The following is a 21,176-nucleotide window of genomic DNA, read 5'->3' as shown; positions in this document are numbered from 1 at the left end:
ATAGAAGGACTGGAAAAAAAAAAATGGACTTATTGTTGGGTTTGGGTTTGTGGGTAGCTTACTTTGGGACGGCGGTGTGTTTTCACAGCTGTGCGGTTAGGACTGCCTTTTATATAGCTGTCTGTAGCCAGAGGTGCAGGAACATTGCGGTTCCTTTTGCTGTTAAGATTCGATTATGTGTAGCTGTAATGTTAAGTTTACATTATATTTTGGTTGCCGTGCAGTGACTTCCTTGTACCGTGAATTACATAACATTTAGAAAAATAAGTGATCTCATTCACCCTTCATCAGGCATTTTCATTTCCTCTGTCCAGTAGTATTTATCAGTGGTTATCAGGTCTGTTTTAGGCGGTTTTCTTTGAGAGCAGAATCACATTTAGCCCAGGATGGCCTTGAACTAGCTATGTAGCTGAGACTGGCTTTGAACTCCTGGTCCTCCTGCCTCCAAATTTCAAGCACTGGCATTACAGGCTGTGCTACCACATCCAGCATGTTTATCATTTAAATTAATGCCTCACAAAGCTGTAGTTAAAATGCACAGCCTACAAACATCTACATGTTTACTTAGTAGTGCACACTAATAGACACATGTTATTCTCTATTCATCTTTTCCTTCCCAAGTATTTCATTTTCAAATGTGCAGAAGAATTAGGAGGGTACCCTGCATATTCCTAATTCTTTCATTATTTTGTCTTGTTTTGTGTACTCATTTTGCTCTGGTGTTCTTTGTTTATTGACATATTTGTTTTTTTCCACTGAGTTAGTTGTAGACATTATGACATTTCACAACTACTAATTCAGCAAGTATCTACCTAAGGGCCAGAGGCTTGAGGCTAGGGAGGTGGCTCAGTGGATAAAGTGCTTGCTTTACCAGTATGAGAATTTGAGTTCTGTCCCTTCTGACCCCCAGAAATCCAGAGGCAGTAGCACCTGTCTGTAATCCCTGTACTCTTGCAGCAAGATGGGAGGTGGAGACGAGAATTCCTGGGAGCTCAAGGTCCTTTGCTTTGGCTACTCCAAGATGGAGGGGCTGGAGAGATGGCGCAGTGGTTAAGATCTCAAACAAGATGGAAAGTGAAGACCAATACCCAAGGTTGTCCTCTGACCTCCACACACACACCAAGGCATGTGTGTATCTGTGAACATTCACCTCCCTCACAGAACAAGGACATTCTCCTACACAGTCATATATCACTATATTGCCATATACACATAACACATTTTTCATGTGCAGATATATTTAGGAAATGTGACTCTGCAATACAACTGTTATTTAATATACAGTTACCATTTCAATCTTTTCAGTTAACTCAGTAATGCCTGTTATAATTATTTTGTTTCCAGAATCCAGTCAGAACCACAAATTATATTTTGGTGTCACATTTCTCTGGTTTCCAAATTTGGATTCATCTGATGGTTTTCTCATGATTAGCTGTAGTTTAATTAAGTTCCCTTGTAATTGGTCGGTCAGGTGATATGTGGCCTTCCCAGTGTTTCCTGCCAGAGTGGCTGGTGTCAGCTCACTATGTTTTACTGGTTAGAAGTGATAATTGGTCATTCTGCTGATCCACCTTTGCCCTTGGAGCCTTTGTGCTCCAGGCTCTAGAGGCAACACTCTCACTGTGCCCTGTATATGTTTTTACACATATGTGTATATCAGCCCCTCACACTGATTTCATTTTTAACTTTTCTGCTTTTAGTTTTGTTGTTGTTTGAGACACCCTGGCTGGCCTAGAACTCACTGTGTAGACCAAACTAGCCTCAAAGTTGGGCAGTCCTTCTTCCTTTGTCTTCTGAGTACTGGAATTATAGTCTTGTGCCACTGAATCCCTCCCTTTAAAAAAGATTACCGCTGGGCAGTGGTGGCGAACGCCTTTAATCCCAGCTCTTGGAAGGCAGAGGCAGGCAGATCTCTGTGAGTTCAGATGCCAGGACAGTCAAGACTGTTAAACAGAAACCCTGTCTCAAAGAGAAAAAAGAAAAAGAAAAAGAAAGCAAAATTACCTTCATATACTCAGAGGTAGAGGCAATCGAATTTCTGTGAGTTTGAGGCCAGCCTGGTCTACATAGCAAGTTCCAAAGCAGCCAGAGCTACATACTAGAAAGTCACTGCCTCAAAAACCAAAATCTCATGCAGTAGTGTGTGCCTATAATCTCAGCATGTTTACCATGGGATTGGGGGCAGATATAGGATGTTCCCAAAAGGCTTGTAGGTCAGGCATATGCAGTAGTAAACACAAGAGACCTTGTCACAAACAAGGGGGAAAGTGAGGACCAACCAGAGGTTCACCTCTGCTATGGTATCCTCTCTCTCTACCTCCTCTCTCTCTCTATGGTATCCTTTCTCTCTTTCTCTCTCTCTCTCTCTCTCTCTCTCTCTCTCACACACACACACACACACACACACACACACACACACACCATATACACACATTTAAAAAAGAAGAAACAAAAACTCAGAAAAGTTACAAACAGATATGTCATAAAATGCAAACATTAGCCAGGCAGTGGTGGCACACTCCTATAATCCTAGGCAGAGGCAGGCGGATCCCTGAGTTCAGGGCCAGCCTGGTCTACAGAGCGAGATCCAGGAAAGGTGCAAAGCTACACGGAGAAACCCTGTCTCGAAAAACCAAACCCAAACAAAACAAAACAAAAAATGAAAGCATTAATCTTAAAATTTATTATTTTATATATATATATACGTATATATACATACACATACATACATACATACATATATACATGTATATATGTGTGTGTGTGTATATATATATATATATATATATATATATATATATATATATGGGTGTTTTGCCTGCATGTGTGTCTATGCATACAGTGCCTGGAAAGGTCAAAACAGGGATCCTTTAGAACTGAAGTTACAGTCATCTACAGCTGCCATCTACGTGTTGGGACCCAAATCCCAGTCCTCTGCAAGAACAGCCAGTATTCTTAACCACCCAGCCATCTCTCTGATCCTGTTTAACAAATTTTTTAAAGTGAAACTCAAGTCAGCCACTCGAACAGCAGTTTGACTTTCTTTCCTTGTTCAAGACAGGGTTTCTCTGTGTAGCTCTGGCTGTCCTGGATCTTGCTCTATAACTCGAACTCACAGAGATCTGCCTGCCTCTGCCCCCCAGTGCTGGGATTAAAGGCATGTGCCACCACCTCCTGGCCAGCAGTTTGACTTTTTAATCCAGTGATTCTCAACCCTCCTAATGCTGTGACCTTTAACACAGTTCCCCAACCATAAAATTATCTCATTGCTACTTCATAACTATAATTTTGCTACTGTTATGAATCATAATCTAAATATCTGATATGTAGGATATCTGATATTTGACCCCCAAATAGGTCACAACCCACAGGTTGATAACCACTGTTCTGATACAATACAGTCCGAAAATAATACTAACACTCATGTGCTGAGAAATGATGGTAGGAAAATATTAAAAGTCTTTGTTTTCTGTAACCAATCCATTATATTCCCGTACAAATAGAAATCTTTGTAAATTTAGTAAGGACACAGCAGTTCAACATACAGGGTTTTTGAGGTTCAGTGGCACTGTGATTTATGATGGCACTCTCTGAGCTGCCACACATGTTGTAGCTCAATACCAAGGCTGCATTGGAGTGGTGTGATGCAGCATGGCTAGGTGCAAGAAGCATCTCAGCTTTATTCTTTGTTTGATTTTGAATCACTGGTGGTCATTGTGTATTCAGAAACCTTCCCCCACCCCAGAAACTTTTAACTGTGGCCAGATTTTTGGTGACACTCACGTTTAGTCAGCTCTCCTGTTCTTTGCCTTGTGTGTCATTTGCATAGTGAGTAGCAAGGTGTTCCAGGGCGAAGTTAAGAGCATGGGTTCTGGAGCGAGGTAGATGCTGCAGCCAGCCATAGAGCTAGGCAGACACTGCAGCCAGGAGCTGGGCGCACATTGCAGCCAGGCATGGAGCTAAGTGGACCTGGTGGCCTCAGGCCCATTACTGACCTTTCTTATGCTGGCTTTCTTCATGGCTGTAGTGTCTATTTCAGAATAAATCACTCCAGTCTGCTAGGAATCAAACCTGAGTCCTCTAGAGGAACAATAAGGACTCCTAACTGCCACCTCTCGGGCCCCTCAGCTCTCATCTTTAAACAGGTCTAGTCTAACTATCTCCAGGGGTAGTGACAGCCACGAGTGGATCTGTTCCAGGCTCAGATGGGATGCTCTGTTTGTCATGGCATTGTGTCTGCTGCATGGAAATCAGGAGTGAACACTTTGCTGTCCCAGAGGATGGGAGACAGGGATATGAGAGCGGAGAGAATCAAAGTATCAGTTCCTTACTTTGAAATTTTTCATCTTTATCTAATCTAATTGGAATCCTCATTTTTTTCCTGTCTGGAATATTTATTTGTTTGTTTGTTTGCTTATGTTTTTCAACACAAGGTTTCTCTGTCCTAGAATTCGCTCTGTAGACCAGGCTGGCCTCGAACTCACAGAGATCCATTGAGATCAAAGGCTTGTGCCACCACCACCCAGCCTGTCTGAGCTTTTTTTTTTTTTAGTTTTTTGAGACAGGGTTTCTCTGTAGCTTTGGAACCTGTCCTGGAACTCGCTCTGTAGACCAGGCTGGCCTCGAACTCACAGAGATCCACCTACCTCTGCCTCCCGAGTGCTAGGATTACAGGCATGCGCCACCACCGCCCGGCCTATCTGAACTTTTTAATGGATTGTTTAGACATACTTAAAAAAAAAAATTAAAATTACACATACTAAAGGATGATAATGATTTGCTATTCTATCAGAGATTTGTTTTTTAAAGAAGAAAACAGTTTATTCAGAGCACTCTGAAAAGAGCTGCTGGCATGCTTGCTCACCAGGGAGATTTACAAACTACCACTGTTACTGCACCGAGGCGTAGGCCGTCTCCTTTTAAATGTCAGTGCTTTCAGAGAGGTTGTACGGTATCTCAAACCACCCCTTTCCAATTCCTCCTAGTGTGCCATACCTTCTGTTTTTATAAACAGATCCACCAGTACCAACTTCTGAAATAAAAACAAACGGAAGCAATGTTGGCTTCGTAATAAGTCCAACCAGTACATTTTCAATTGGTTCAGGATCCTCCCTACTTGACCCAATTGGTCCTGTTTAACATTCTGAAAGTGCATCAGTTTTCCGAGTGGATGTACACATTTGTATAGAAATTGTCCTAGGGGCAGCAGGGTTTCCAGTGCTATGCATTTCTAGTAGCAGACTGCCTGAGTTAGCGAATGTGCTTTAAATTGAAGTGGTTATTAGTTTTTGAATAATTTTGTGGTTTTGCCATGTTTGGTAATCCAGGTTGCAATATTGCTCACTACAGAAATAATTAATTAGGCACAGCCCTTTTTGTTGAAAGTCCTGATCTAGTTTTAGTAGTGTGGTTTAAACTTCTTAATCTCCCCCAAAAGACTCAGATGGGTGGCCTTCCCCTTTCCTGTCAACTCTAGCTGTACTCACAGTTAACCTCTCCAGCCCTTCTCTCCAGACTTCGTAGCTGGTTGGACTGGTGGGCATGGCCCTCCCCGAGGATCACTGCCAGCATCATGTGAATGAAAGCTACACTCAGCACCTCAGGTTTCACAAACAACAGATTTGACCTCTCCTTTTCAAGTGTTAATAGGTTTGGATTCCACATACACAGATTTAATTGAACAAGAATGAATAGAATTTTAATTAGCCCAAACGGACTCCCCCATCGGCCATGGTCTACTTTTTCCTGTCCTTGATGCCTGTGTTTTTTCCCCTTAGATAGCTGCTTATTCCCATTAGCATGGAACCGGATGCTATTTCATTCCCAATAGCAAAGGTCTGTACCCTCCTGCCCAGCTTTGCCTTGTGCCTTCCATGCAGGCCATGCTTTCTGAAGGCCTGTGGAATAGGCCAGATTCCCTTGTCAAGAAAGTTGCTTTTCCTGGGTGTTTCCCCAGAGGGCTTCCTTTGCTTTTTCTCTTCCTACCTGTCATTCTTGTTTTATACCCCAGACTTTCTGTCTGCCAGCAGAGCTGGGGAAACAAGTGACCCTTTATCTGTCCCAGCCATCAGTGGGGGAGCAGGTTCAATTTGTTGCTGGTTTGATGGTCTGGAGCCAGCTAGGGTGCTGGCTCACTCTGAGTTTGTGTACTTAACCATTTTAAAGTTCACAGTTGACCTATTTTTTTCATTTTCAAAGCAAGCCTGCTCAATTTACTTGTGGTGAAACACATCGGAATGTATAGTGTCAGATTCCGCCTCCTCTAAAGTTGACCTCTCATCTCCAGCCTGCCCACAAAGGACCTCTCTCCATTGAGCTCACCTTTAAGACAGTTCATTTATTTTCTGTCAGTGCTTACCAGCAGGTTCCTTGTTTTCTTAGAGGTCCTGAATGCCCATCTTTACAACATTTGAGATAAACACATTCATTGTGAGCATTGAACAGTATAGAAAAGGAGAGGAAGAAGAGCAGAGTCACCTTTAGTCCTCCCTAGGTACATGTGGAAAACAGGAGGGTTTGCATTCATTTTTTTCCTATGCACACATATGCGTGTTTATTGCCATTCTTTTATTTTACTTGACATCATGTCTGCACATTTTCCCATATTTCTAATTATTAGTTGAAAGTACAGTTAGTAAAATATAACATTTCAACTTATGGCTATTCCATAAAACCTCCTTAATAATAGGAGATGATCTTAGAAGTTTCTAGTCTAGTTTTGTCATTGTGACATACAACAGGCAAGTTTGTCTCTGAATGTTCATCTGTTAGGCTGTCTCCCGAGAGTGGAAACTAGAAATTGCAGAAGTGTGGACTCTCTACAGGTGCTGTGTGCTTAGTGTGGAATGCTCACGCAGGGCAGAAATGAGTCAGCAGAATGCAGAAGCAGGTTGCACTTCCCTGTCCCCAGGAAGCACTTGGGAGGGAGGAGGCATCTCTGCTGCCCCGTTGGTGTCCCCATCAGTTGTAGCATCCCGAGATTGATCACGTGTTTGAGGACATCTTTGCAAGCGTTCTGCCCTTTCTCTTACATTTGATTGGTTCAAAACCATCAATATCCAGTCCCAGGGGGTCCAACAGCGTCTTCTGGCCTCTGTGGACACCAGACACACATGTGGTACACAGACATACATGCAGACAAAACACCCATACACATAACAATTTATTTTTTGAGACAAGATTTCTCTGTGTAACCTTGACTGTCCTGAAACTCGCTCTGTAGACCACCAGGCTAGCCTCAGACTTGCAGAGATCTGTCTACCTCTGTCTCCCAAGTACTAAGATTAATGGTGTGTACCACCACCACCCAGCAATTAACATCATTAAACAAAGCAAAAAGCAGAAACAACAGAAAGAATTTCAAGCCAGACCTGATGATGGTTCCCACCTTTAATCACAGCGCTACATGAAGAGACCCTGTCTCCGAAAACAGACAGAAAAAGAAATTTGACCAAGGATGCAATTGTGCACGTGTGCAAGTGTGATAAGGATGCCTCCTTCAGGGCTGCCCAGGTCTAGGCTGCTTTGTGCCCATGCAGCCTAGGTCTGAAGGCCAAGGCTGGCTTAGTCAGGCTTGGTGAGGCTGGTTCCCACAGTTGCTTCTGCTCTGCACTGTCCATGTTCTCTGTTAGATAGACCCAGCTCCCCACCTTGTCTTCCTCCTGGCTTCTTCCTCTGCTTCTCATTCACAGGAGCTGCCTTGAAGCTCTGCCACTGGGGTGGTAACTTTCTTCCTACCATGCTTGTTCATGGGGTTTTGTCTTTTGTGGTACCAAAGATGGGACTCAGGGCCCCCTGTACTAGGTAAGCACTCTCCCACTGAGCCATTTCCCAGACCTACTGAGAAGGCTCTTGGCCTGCCCTTTGCCAAAAGGTCTTGTGTTGTTCGGCTTTCTACGGCCCCACATTGGAATACCAAAATGCAAAATGTTGTTTGTTTTTGCTCTTTTGAGGGGCCTGCCACCCAGCTGCCAAATAAATCACACACACAAAGGCTTATTCTTTTTTTTTTTGTTGTTGTTGTTCTTTGAGACAGGGTTTTCCTGTGTAGTTTTGGTGCCTTTCTTAGATCTTGCTTTGTAGACCAGGCTGGCCTCGAATTCACAGAGATCTGCCTGGCTCTGCCTCTTAAGTGCTGGGATTAAAGGCGTGAACCACCACCGCCTGGCAAGGCTTATTCTTAATTATAAATGATTGGCCTTAGTTTGACTTGTTTCTAGCCAACTTTTCTTAATTTTTAATTAACCTGTCTATCTTTTGCCTCTGGGCCTTTCCTTTTCTATTCCTGTATACCTTTCTTTGTTTCTTACTTGGTGGCTGGCTTTGTAGTTGATGTCTGGCTCCTGATGTCCTCCTCTCCTTCTCTTCTCCCAGATTTCTCCTTCTATTTCTTCTCTCTGCCTGCCTGCCCTGCCTCTCCTTTTTCCTGCCTCACTATTGACTGTTCAGGTCTTTATTAGACCATCAGGTGTTTTAGACAGGCACAGGAACACAGCTTCACACAGTTAAACAAATGCAACATAAGCAAAAGTAACACCCCTTAAAACAATATTCCCCAGCAGTCTTTTTTTTTTAAAAAAAGATTTATTTATTTTCTATACAGTGCTCTGCCTGCATGTGTGCTTGCAGGCCAGAAGAGGGCACCAGATGTCATTACAGATGGTTGTGAGCCATCATGTGGTTGCTGGGAATTGAACTCAGGACCTCTGGAGGACCAGCCGGTGCTCTTAACCTCTGAGCCATCCCTCCAGCCCCCTTGCAGCCTCCCAGCAGTCTTGTAGTTTTGTCTCCTGTTATTTGGTCTGTAGAAACTGTTCCTGCCCAAGGGGACTTGCGTTCTCAGCACGTTCACATTCCTTCCTTTCTGCTTGGAAAGCAGTGGGTCTCGCCTGTGCCTGCCTTGGCCTTGAGACACCCTATGAAGGCATCTAGTCATGTCCAGCCTGACTCCCTGTCACCTTCCCTATGCCAGGAGGCTGTGGACACTTGGTTGAGGACAGGCAGCAGAGACTACAGTCAGCCCTTCACTGCCTGCTTGCTGGGGTCCAGCAGCCACTAGAGCCCTGTGCCTGTAGGGCTTGTTCACAGGCACACTCCACTTTAAAGTCCACATTTGCTGTTAGTCAGGAAACTCTAGATAGATATTTAAGGCAGATCAGAGGCTTACAAACCATTGCCCGGCATGGGGGCTTTGGGGGCAGCAGTGGCAGCTGCAAAGCCAGGGGCAGCTGCTGACAGCTTTCAGAACATTAGGCTAGTGAGAATGTCAGGAAACTGGGGCAGAGGGGCTGGGTGCTCTATAGGACCAGGGCAAGAGAATTTCAGAAGACTGCTCAGGCGTTGTGACATCTGCCCAGAGCCACAGCCCATGTCCTGTTGCTCCTGCTCCTGTTGGAGCCATTGAAAGCCTCTCACCTCTGTCAGGGATGCCATTCCTTCTCTCTGGGAGAGCAGATACCACAAGAGCAGGAGTGGGCCTGGCTGCTAGAACAACTTAGCTCTGGAACTGTGAGGAGCTAGGAAAACTGACCCAGTGTGGCACTGTGAAATTACACAGAGATAGAAAGTTTGTCAGGGGAAACAAATACAAAATATATGCATAAATTAAACTTTATTTCTACTTACAGACTACAAGGCAATTGGCAAGATAGGAGAGGGAACGTTTTCTGAAGTTACGAAGATGCAAAGCCTGAGAGATGGGAACTACTATGCATGTAAACAGATGAAACAGCACTTTGAAAGGTATGTGACCAGGCGTGTTTTGACACAGGTTGGGGTCAGTAAGGCATCTCAGTGTTAGTGGGAGCTTGTATTCATTTAAAAGTGTGTAAGCTATAACCAGATGTCCTCAAACGGGTAAGAGTGTGAGCTAGTGTGTTTAGTACACTAGGGGGTTCTCTTGTTCCAGTTTATAGTGATGTCAGTGATTAACACCTACAGCATGCATTGTAAAAGTGTGTTATACTTTGTACAGTATGTGTATGGTGGGCTTTTATAAATCAAACCTCAGTGAAATGTCACAGAGTTCCTGGAAACTTATTCACACGAATCAATTAATGTATCAATTCAGTAGAAAAATAATATGCAGATAGGAACAGAGAAAATTCTGCTGTTGGTGGGGAGCAGTAGTTTCTTATGAAGCTTCTTTCTTTCTTTCTTTCTTTTTTTTTGAGTCAGGGTTTCTCTGTGTAGCTTTGTGCCTTTCCTGGAACTCACTTGGTAGCCCAGGCTGGCCTCGAACCACAGAGATCCACCTGGCTCTGCCTCCCAAGTGCTGGAATTAAAGGCGTGCACCCGGCGAAGCTTCTTTCTTTTATCCGTTTTTTACAGTATTTTTATTTTGTGTATGAGTGTTTTGCCTGCATGTATATTTGTGTACCATGTGCATGCACGGAGGCCAGATGAGGTCATCAGGTCCCCTTGGATCTAGAGACAATTGTTAGCTGCCGTGTGGGTGCTAGGAATCGAACCTGTCTCCTTTGGAAGGGCAGTCAGTGCTCTTAACTGATAAACCATCTCTCCAGGTCCTGGGTGATACTTCCTATGCTGTGGCTTCATCCCACATAGCAGCCTCTTAAAATCTTAGTCAGCTTCTCAGGGAGCATCACACCAAGGAGTCAGAAGCTGTTGTATGAGGGAATAATTGCTGGCCTCATTTTAACCAAGAAATGTTGCAATAAAAGATTTAAGCCAAATGGGTTTTTTGTTTTTGTTTTTTTGTTTTGTTTTTTTGAGACAGGTTTTCTCAGCATAGCTTTGCGCCTTTCCTGGAACTCGCTTTGTAGACCAGGCTGGCCTCAAACTCACAGAGATTCACCTGCCTCTGCCTCCCAAGTGCTGGGATTAAAGGCGTGTGCCGCCGCCGCCGCCGCCGCCGCCGCCGCCACCACCACCACCACCACCACCACCACCACCACCACCACCTAGCCGGGTTTGTTTTTATATCAAAGAAATTACTATTTTTAAACATCCAAAGAAGTTATGGAGAAAACTTGGTAACTCTCCCATACTGATATAGAACCTTCCTTTGCTTTTGGTTCTTTATTATTACTATTTTATTTTTTAGATTTGTGTGTATGAGTGTTTGCCTTCATGCATGTATATGCACCACATGCATGCCTGGTGCCTGCAGAGGTCAGAAGAGGTTGTCAGATCCCCTGGAACTGCAATTATGGATGGTTGTCAACCACCATGTGGGTGCTGGGAGCTAAACTCCAGTCCTCTGGAAGAGCAGCCAGTGCTCTTAATCACTGAGCCATCTCTCCAGCCCCTGTTGTTGTCATTATTATTATTGTTATTTTGTTTATGTGTGGGAGTGTTTTGCCTGCATGTGTGTCTACATTTGTGTGTGCCTGGTGCCTGTAGAGACTGGGGAGTGGGGGATATCAGGGTCTCCTGGAACTGGAGTTCAATACTTGCTAGCCTTCTAAATAGCCATTCATTGCTCACTTCTTCATTTGATCAATATCCCTTTTACTATTTGGAAAAGTCCTTATTGGAATATACTAAAAGACCACTAGTTTCCACCAGCCAGAGACCAAGAATGTCATCAGATTGCATCTGAGGCCTATTGCAGAGAGCCTGCTTTGCTGGAGCCTGCCTGATGTTCCCACCAGTGTATTTACTTCATGTGTATTTATGTAGGCCTGAGAGTATGTATGTGTATCATGTGTGAGTGCAGGTGCTCTTGGAGGCCAGAAGAGGGTGTCAGATCCTCTGGAGCTTTAGTCACAGGTGGCTGTCAACCAACCACCTGATGTGAGTGCTGGGAATTGAACCCAGGTCCTCTGCAAAAACAGCAAGTGCTTTTTAACTGTTGAGCCATCTCTCCACTAATGTATTTCAAAGTACACTGATGAAAGATTTTCTTTGTTCTATTACTATGAGAACTTCAGGAAAATGTTACCCACTTTGGAACATGGTATCTGAGGCAAACTCTTGGGCCATGGTCACTCCTGTGTGACTCCAGAATAAACCATCTCTTACTCTCTTTGAGGTGAGAGCTGTGCACTTGAATGGACAGCCTTTACGTTCTTGGGATAAGCAGAAAATGAACAAGAAGATAATAATTCTGTAAATTCAGTGGTTCATGGTTGTGGTAGACACTGAACCTGGGTCTTCATGCATCTAGGCAGGCACTCTACCAACTGAACAGCATTCCCCAACCCCAAAAATTCACATCTTAGCAATCTATGAGCATAGTCTCCTCATGATAAATAAATAAATAGCTGGGCGTGATAGTGCACGCCTTTAGTCCCAGCACTCAGGAGGCAGAGGATTGCTGATCTACGTGAGTTTAAGGCCAGTCTGGTCTACAAAGCAAGTTCCAGGACAGCCAGAGCTGTTACACAGAGAAACTCTTGTCTCAGAAAAACAAAAACAAACAAACAAACAAACAAAAAACCCAGATAGGCATGGTAGCATTCTGGAGGCAGAGGCAGAAGATCTCCGCAAGTTCTAGGCCAGCCTGGTCTAGATACTGAATTATAGGCAAGCTAGGGCTGTAGTAAGACTCTGCCTCAAAAAATAATTAATTAATTAAATGAAGAGGAAAAAGAAAGAAAAGAACAGTAGGTGCTGGTGAGGGTGTAGACAGAAGCGAGTGCTCATACATTGTTGGTGGGAATATAAATTAGTCTGGTCACTATGTTAGTCAGGATAGAGGCTCCTCAAAAAGAAGTAAAAAATGAGCCAGGCATGGTGGCACAGGCCTTTAATCCCAGCACTTGGGAGGCAGAGACAGGCGGATCTCTGTGAGTTCGAGGGCAGCCTGCTTTACAGAGTGAGTTTCAGGCCACCCAGGGCTACACAGAGAAACCCTGTCTCAAAAAACAAACCAACAAATAAACAAACCAACAGCAAAGACAACAAAAGCCCCACAACTAGAGTAACCATACCTCCCATACCCAGACACACACACTCCGAGTGAACAGGCCAGGGAGACACTTTGCAGCACTGTTTCCAGGAGCGGAGTTAGGGAGCCAGGATAGATGTCAGTCAGCAGAAGAGTGGGCAGAGAAGATGGAGTTTCTAGACATGGTGTGAATTTTTTAGCCATAAAGAACAACAAAGTTCTATCACTTGCAAAATAGATCCAATTGGAGAAAATCATACCAAGCAAATTAAGTTAGTGTCTCAGGAAGACAAGTATTCTTGTTTTTCTTCATTTGTGGTTCCTAGATTTATATCGATAGCTTCAGTTATATATGTATATATGACAGGGAAATAGAGAAGAGCTGTCTGGGGAACTAATGTGGTGGGGTAGAGAGCAGGCTTGGTGTGGAGGTATGGGGATTACAGGGAAGTATAGTATATGTCTGTGGAGATACTCTCCACAGCACAGCACCACACACAAACTAACAGCAGAAAGAGCCTTGGTGCCTCCTTCCCCTGGGAACAAGGGAAGACCAAAGGGTGTGTGTGCATCCCTCAGTATGGACTCTAAAGAAAGCTTTCTATAGTTCTTTCGTTCCTTCCTTCCACCTAATTCCTTTACTTCCCTTCCCTTCCCTACCCCAGAATATGCTATGTCTTGTCCCTTGGAGAATGGTCTAGAGGGGTGTTTTTTGGAATCCCAGATTTTTTTTCTTTCTTGTTTTTATCTTTTCTCTGTGTATAGCCTTAGCTGTCCTGGATCTTGCTCTGTAGACTAGGGTGGCCTTGAACTCACAGAGATCTACCTGCCTCTGTCTCCAAGTACTGGGACTAAAGGCACTGAGACAGAATCATATTGTGTAGCCTTGAATGCACTGTATAGACCAGGCTGTCCTGGAACTCAGAGATTCACCTGCCTCTACCTCCTGAGTGCTGGGATTAAAGGAGTTTGCTGGAACCTCAGTTCTACAGTGCAGTATCTAGACTGTGTGTAAGGATTCAGGGACCAAAAAAGTTCAGAACATGTTAAAGGTAAGCTGTTTCACTGGGGGTGGGGAGTGGGGGTGGGTGGCACAAGCCTTTAATTCCAGCACTTGGGAGGCAAAGGCAGGTGGATCTCTGTGATTTTGAGACCAGCCTGGTCTACAGAGCAAGTTTCAGGACAGCCTGGGCTATACCGAGAAACCCTATCTTGAGAAAAAAACAAAAAAAAGATAAGCTATTTCCTTTTCTTCTCTTCTTCCCCCATCTACCCCTTTCTTCTTTCTTCTTCTGCTGACAGGGCCTCGTGCACCCCATAAACAGCTGAACTCATTGTACAGCCAAGGATCACCTTGAACTCCTGACCCTTCTGCCTCCACACTCCAAGTGCTAGGATTTCAGGAATGCATCATCATACCCCCCCTTTTTATTTTGTAAGGTTTGGGGGAACTTTTGATACTGACTTTAAATTCTTGCCCTCTAGGAGGGACTAGGGTGGGCCTGTTTCTGAAGCATTTTAGACATAGAATTTCCTTCCAAATATTTTTCAGGGCCAGTGAAATGGCTCAGCATGGAAAGGTGCTTGCTGCCAAGCCTGATAACTTGAGTTCAGTCACTGGAAACCACATGATGGTAGACTTGTGACATAACGTAAGTCCATGTCCATGTGCTCATACACACATGCACAATAGATGAATGTAATGATAATAACAAAAATAATAAAAAATTTTCCTGATAATCATGCTCTATAGAACACATTATAGGAAGCTGTGTTTTAAAAGCATTTAAGAGGGGGCTGGAGAAATAGCTCCGCAGTTAAGATCACTGGCTGTTCTTCCAGAGGACCCAGGTTCAATTCCCAGCACTCACATAGCAGCACGCAACTGTCTGTAACTCCAAGATATGACACCCTCTTACAGACGTGCAGGCAAAACATCAATGCACATAAAATAAATAAATTTAGCTCAGTGGTAGAGCGCTTGCCTAGCAAGTGCAAGGCCCTGGGTTCGATCCTTAGTTCCAAATAAATAAATAAATAAATAAATAAAAACCATATAAATAAATAAATAAATAAATAAATAAATAGAACATTTAGGGAGGCACTTTTGCTGTGGTGGAGGGGCAGGGGGTACTCAGCCAGGGAGCCATGAGCAGGTATAAAAATGCACAAATGCTGAGTGGTTCCTCAAATGCCTGAATCCAGGAACAGCTACTGCTCTGGGCCTCCTTTTGTGCTGCCTGGCCCTCTCACTCAGTACATCCAGACCTTCCTGAACTCGGGCTGGTGCCAGTTCAGCCTGGCTCCAGACTGTGGCCTCTGCTTTTCCTGGTTGTTGTCTTGGGGCACATGTTGCTAACATTTGGAATATTCCTTGAGTCAAGGGAGGAAAGAAACAGGGAAAGGTTGTCCAAGCTATTCTTCGATTCTCGTGGTCTTCCACTGTTGCCTCATGGGAGAGCAGCTTACCACTCAGCCTTCCAGCTGATGCCCAGCTCTGCCATGCTGCTAGTTGTGAGAATTTTCACTGGGCCCTGGGCCTTTTTCTGGGTAACATCTTTCATGGCTCAGTAAACTTATTTCAGAGGAGAAAGCAGAAGTGTACTAATATGCTGTTAGGTTTAACCTTTCGGAGTAACTGGACAACATGCTGAACTTTCCAGATGGGAGAATTTGGTAGAACAGAACTCAGCCAGCTGACAGGAAGACAGACATCCCTAGTTTCTTTTGGAGACTCAGAGAATGAAGTCTCTGGAACATTTGGCTGGGTGTGACCCCCCCATAACCCAAAATAGGGTGGTTTCTTGAACGGGCTCTTCTGTAGCAATGGCTAGCCTCATGCCCTTGTACTGGTTTTGGTAGGTGTTCGGATGTTGGATCATCTGGGCCATGGAGACCTTTCAGGGGTCTTGGCTGGTCAAACCTGATGTATCTTAATCTGGAACAAATCCATAGCCTCTGGCTTTCTGTGGAAACAAAAGCAGAGCATAAACAAAAGCAGAGCATAAACAAAAGCAACATATCCTTACATCCAAATTTTGAAGTCAAGGTACCTTTAAAATTTACATATTGGCTTAACTCAACAGCTTTTCCAATCAGATGTTTTTCTGCAGCTAAAAATTCCAAAGACAACACAATCCAGATTCTCTGTGTAATATCCATCTTTACGTGGCTTATTTTTTATACTACCTTTACTGTCTCTTTAAAGACTTTATTTTTAAAAACTATCTATTTCTTTATATCACTGTATATATTTATTTTTCTCTCTCTTCCAAGCCTACGTACATTTTTACACACATTGTAAAGCATTTAAAGTCTTGTTCCATCTGAATCTGTCTGATTGTGAATCTATTGTTTTAAACTACAACATTACTAGGGCTAAAATAGCAGCTTTGGCTGGTGGCTCCGCCCACCTCAGCTTCCCAGCATGGCAGTGGTATGTGTACTGCCAGCTCTGGGAGCCATCAACTCTTAGAAACAGTGGGTCTATGCTTCTATCAATGCAGCGTGTAGCCCAGAAACCTCTTTTTTTTTTTTTTTTTTTGTATTAGCAAAGACTAAATCCACCATGCAGCATCGTAATGTGCCGTTTGTAGACGCCTCATTCCCGCTATTCCAACCCACAGGCTGCCATTAACTTGAGAGAGACAACTAGGAAGCCGTTTTTAGCTCCGTTTTAGAATCTTTTTTCTCAGATTTTAGGTGGAAACTCTTGCCAACCCATTGGGCGCCATTTGTAGCTGGAGACCTTCTCTCCAGCTCCCGCCAAGCCCTGGCAGTCCCACAGCCCACTTATAAAATAAACACACACATACTTATATTATTTAAACTATTTGGCCTAATGGCTCAGGCTTCTAGCTATCTAGTTCTTACATCTTTTTTTTTTTTCCCTTTGGAGCTGAGGATCGAACCCTGGGCCTTGCGCTTGCTAGGCAAGCGTTCTACCACTGAGCTAAACCCCCAACCCCATAGTTCTTACATCTTAAATTAATCCATTTCTATAAATCTATACCTTGCCACATGGCTCGTGGCTTCCCAGTATCTTACATGTTGGTATTCATGGCAGCAGCTGGCAGCGTCTCCTGACTCAGTCTTCCTGTTCCCAGAATTCTCTTCTCTCTTGTCCCGCCTATCCTTCCTGCCTGGCTACTGGCCAATCAGCATTTTATTTATACAGAGCACTATCCAGAGCAGGTAGGTTTGGGGATGTGAGCAGTAGACACAGTGGCCTTCCTAAAGGAAAGCCTGGTGTAGATTCGCCTGTCACCAGGTAAATGGAGTGCTGAGAAATCACAGACTTTTTCCATGATAAGGAGAGTGGTGTGTCCCCAGAACTAGTGTACGCTTGTTTAGTTGGTTCTCATGAATGAATTAGTAAATTTCATTTATTAACATTAATTATTAATAGATATTTTTAACACATTTAATTAGAATTTTATATATTTCTATGTTAAACAATCAAAACTCCTTTTGTGATAATAGATAATAAGAATTTTAATGTGTGTCCTACGTGATAAAACCTTGATTTGAGCCAGGTGGTGGTGGCTCATACCCTTGATCCCAGCACTTGAGAGGCAGAGGCAGGTGGATCTCTGTGAGTTTGAGGTCAGCCTGGCTTATAGAGCGAGTTCTAGGACAGCCAGGGCTACACAGAGAAACCCTGTCTTGAAAAAAATTAGAAAAAAGAAAAGGAAAAAACCTTGATTTGAGGGCTGGGATGTCGCTCAAGTGTTTCCCATGCACATGTTTGATTCCCAGCACCAAAAAAGAATCCTTGAATTTTGTAAGATAATGAAGATGTATGCCTGATTTATGCTTAATTTTAATTTCTGATGGAAAAAATAAAACTTGATTAACTGCCTGAAATACAAGTGAGGGAAGTTTTACATTTTGATCTTGGGAAGTAAATATGATTTCATAACTCTAGTTTTCTAGTTGACCTAATTGTAAATTAGTTGTGCATTTTTGCCTACATAATAGTATTGAGCAAGTGAACAATCTGCGAGAGGTACAAGCACTGAGGCGCCTGAATCCACACCCAAACATTCTCACCTTGCATGAAGTGGTTTTGTAAGTATGTTTGAGCTTGGAAATTACCTAAAGTAGAAAACGGGGTAGTAAAGATTCAATTTCTCTTTTGTTTGTTGTTGTTTTTTTAGCTGAGGATCAAACCCTGGGCCTTGCGCTTGCTAGGCAAGCGCTTTACCACTGAGCTAAATCCCCAACTCTCAATTTATCTTTATCATGGGTAGACATTTAAAATATTTGCTTTGTAGCTGAGAGAATGACAGTTATCACTCCATTTTATTTTTATTTGAGCAAACTGTGTCTCATTTCTATTATTTTGGTGTACCCATGTTTGGAAAGCCTGTGTCTTCATGGTTTGGCTCCTGCAGTTCTGTCAGGTCTCCATGCCTTATTATAAATTGCTTTCTCATGAAAGCCCAGCCCCTTCTTATCATAATTGATACAGTTTCATGACATTTTTCATTCGTGTTCCTAGAATAATTTGCATAAAGTTTACCTGTCAATCAAGAAGACAGAGCATAGCCACAGCCCTGGGGCCCCAACCCTGCCACTGTGTTTGCGTTGTGCTTCTAATCTCACTGGGCTGCGAAGTCAGGCTGCAGGTTCTAGGACCTGCCATTTTGTGGGTTGGTGCCTGTAGGTGTAGAAGCCATGCTGCAGCTTTCAGGGAACCTGGCCTATTAAATTATTGAAGGAACTCATTTGCCAACTAAAGTGTAGTAGATGTCAATCATGGGACAGCATAGTTTAAAATCAAAATGCTGGGTCCTGTGTAGCTATGTGGCCTCTTAGCCTGCAGTGTTCTTTCCAGTCAGCTCAGCCACACATGGGAGGCCAGCATTCATCTGTGTTGTGCACAGTGCCAAGGTCATGGGTGCAGGACAGGCTGCAGAGGCAGACTGTAGTTTCCCTGTTTAGGGTCTGAGTAAAACAGGATAAGCTTGTTGGTGGTCCTGGGCCTCTGAACCACTCAATTTCAGACCCTGACCCCATGGGAGTGATGGCACTTGCCTTTCTTAACAGGTTTTTGGGTTTTGCCCCCACCCATTGTAAGTTATCTTGATAACATGAAGTAACAGATTAATTAAAACTAAAGCAGGGCATGGTGGCACATGCCTTTGATCCTAGCACTTGGGAGACAGAGAATGGGTGGATCTCCATGAGTTCAAGGCTCTATGAGTTTGAGGCCAACCTGGTTTACATAGTGAGTTTCAGGACAGCCAGAGCTACATAATGGAGAGACCCTGTCTCAAAAAGCAAAACAACAAGCAAGCAGAAAAACTAAACATGCAGCCACAAAGCATGATCTAAATCCATCTCCCTCCCCGGTTGTTTTGCTTAGCCAACTCCCAAGCTTTTTTCTTCTTTCTGCTGGTAATTAGTGTTCTATTTTCATGACATATCTCTTTTAAAGGTGATTTTAGAGCTTTGCTTTTGAGTTTTCATAGTATTTTGTATTAGTTTTGGCCTAAATGTTGATTTAAAGTCAAAATCTGTGCTGTTTTAATAATCTTGTGGTCATTATGGTCTCTTGTGAGAATGCCTTATTTACCAAAAATGTGTACAAGTGCATATTAAAAGACTTGATTATGTTTTCTGATAAAGATAAGAAAAATTATTTAAAGTCTGCTTTCTTCTGCAGTGACAGAAAATCTGGTTCTCTTGCACTAATATGTGAACTTATGGACATGAATATTTATGAGCTAATACGAGGTATGTAGAGTATTTTGAAAGGTAACCTGAGATGACCTTATAACAAATGTTTGCAGTTACATATGTGTTGTAGTCACTGTAGTCACTGTAGTGACAGGGAAGTATGCGGTATACAGCTGCTTCACTGGGCCCAGGAGCCATTGGTCTGACAACCTCTTAGAGATGACTGAAGCCACAAGGCTGCACTCTGAGCTCGCTTTGTTTCCCAGCTCGTCCCTTTGCTCAGTATTCTCTTTTGTGCTCCCAAGAAGCTGAGCTCTCCTTGGACTCTCCCTAGGGAAGGATCATCCCTCCCTGCATTTGGAGCCTGACATATCTCATATTCCAGGATGCGCCTTCCTTCGTTCCTTCCCTCTGAACAGTAAAGCACTGTTCAGGAAAGCTCACTTGCCTGAGATGACCTGTCATGGCCTTGGATGCTTACAGAGGGACTTTAGGAAGCAGAGCTTTGGTCTTCACTGAGCAGATGTCCCTGAGAATCTGACTTCAAGGTTATGTTAGATGTCATGATGAAATACAACTATGAAAGCAATACAGAAGATAGTCTATTTTCTGCATCACATAATACCCAGAGGACAAATGAAAAACAGAACCAAGCAAACCAGCTGCTAGGCCTGGTGAAACATACCTGTAATCCAGGCTTCTTGAGAGATGAGGAAAGGAAGATTGCCAAGACCAGCTTTGGCTAAGTCTCAAGACTGTCTCAGAATGTTAAAGAAAAAAGGCCTGAGGATATTAGCTCAGTGGTAGAACACTTGCCTAGCATGGGAAAGGCCTTGGGATCAATTCCTAGTATTGGAGGACAAGAAATAAATACAGAAAGAGAAAGAAATGGCAAAGGAAGAAACAGTGAACACAGTCTGTGGGATGGCACTCTGGTGGAAATAGCAGAGATGATTTAAACCTTCCCCTCCAACAGTTGAGGCCAGAGTAACAGCTGGCACATGCTTGTCACCTATTGACACCCGCCCCCTCAGTGTTTTACATCTTAACATCTGTGTAGGGCTGCTGTGGCGGCTCACAGCTGCAGTCCAGAGTACAGGTGGCGTAGGCAGAACGATGGGAATCCAGAGGCCAGCATAGACTACAGAGCAAGTTCTTAGCTGCATAAGGAAGCCATGTCTGGGAAAACAAAACCAAAAGGGAGCCTGCACATGCCACTTCTCTTGGTTGTTTATCAACAGTTCTCTGTAGCTGTTGGATACATACGTCCTGATGTTAGAAACCTTTTGCTTCCTAGGGTGTGATATTGTTATACTTTATGCTCAAGGGAAGGGGAGATGTCTTTGTTGCTGTGTGTTTAGACATTTGAGAAAGCTTGGTTTAGAAAATAGTATCTTGGGCAGGAGAGATGGCTCAGTGGTTAAGAGCACTGACTGCTCTTCTAACTGACTGCTCTTCTAGAGGTCCTGAGTTCAATTCCCAGCAACCACGTGGTGGCTCACACAGAGAAGGGGAAGACCATGCTGGCTTTAGTGGGTTGTTTACTCACATATAGTGTGCATGGTCTGGAATGGGCATGAATCTGGGAAGATGGAGACTCAGCATTGTAGGTGTGGTTTTTGACATCCAAGGCACATAT

At 43.6% G+C, this 21,176-nt stretch overlaps 1 protein-coding gene across 13 annotated transcripts in view; it reads left to right on the top strand.

Annotated features, from left to right (window-relative positions):
- Mok (MOK protein kinase) overlaps positions 1-21,176 on the top strand; it is a 40,865-nt gene that overhangs the window by 818 nt on the left and 18,871 nt on the right. For 8 of the 13 annotated variants that reach the window (XM_036205881.1, XM_036205888.1, XM_036205878.1 and 5 more), the window contains exons 2-3: positions 9,627-9,741; positions 19,524-19,594. In XM_036205881.1, coding sequence (XP_036061774.1) covers positions 9,627-9,741; positions 19,524-19,594 — 186 coding nt within the window. Of the gene's footprint in view, positions 1-9,626; positions 9,742-14,291; positions 14,506-17,833; positions 17,924-19,523; positions 19,595-21,176 lie in introns of those variants that run through there. The other 5 variants (XM_036205889.1, XM_036205882.1, XM_036205883.1 and 2 more) reach the window with 5 other exon arrangements.

The sequence above is a fragment of the Onychomys torridus genome, chromosome 14 (genome assembly GCF_903995425.1).
Source record: "Onychomys torridus chromosome 14, mOncTor1.1, whole genome shotgun sequence".
In the NCBI taxonomy this organism is placed as follows: domain Eukaryota; kingdom Metazoa; phylum Chordata; class Mammalia; order Rodentia; family Cricetidae; genus Onychomys; species Onychomys torridus.
Note: the sequence above shows the minus strand (reverse complement) of the source record. Positions and strands in the feature narration are given on the sequence as shown.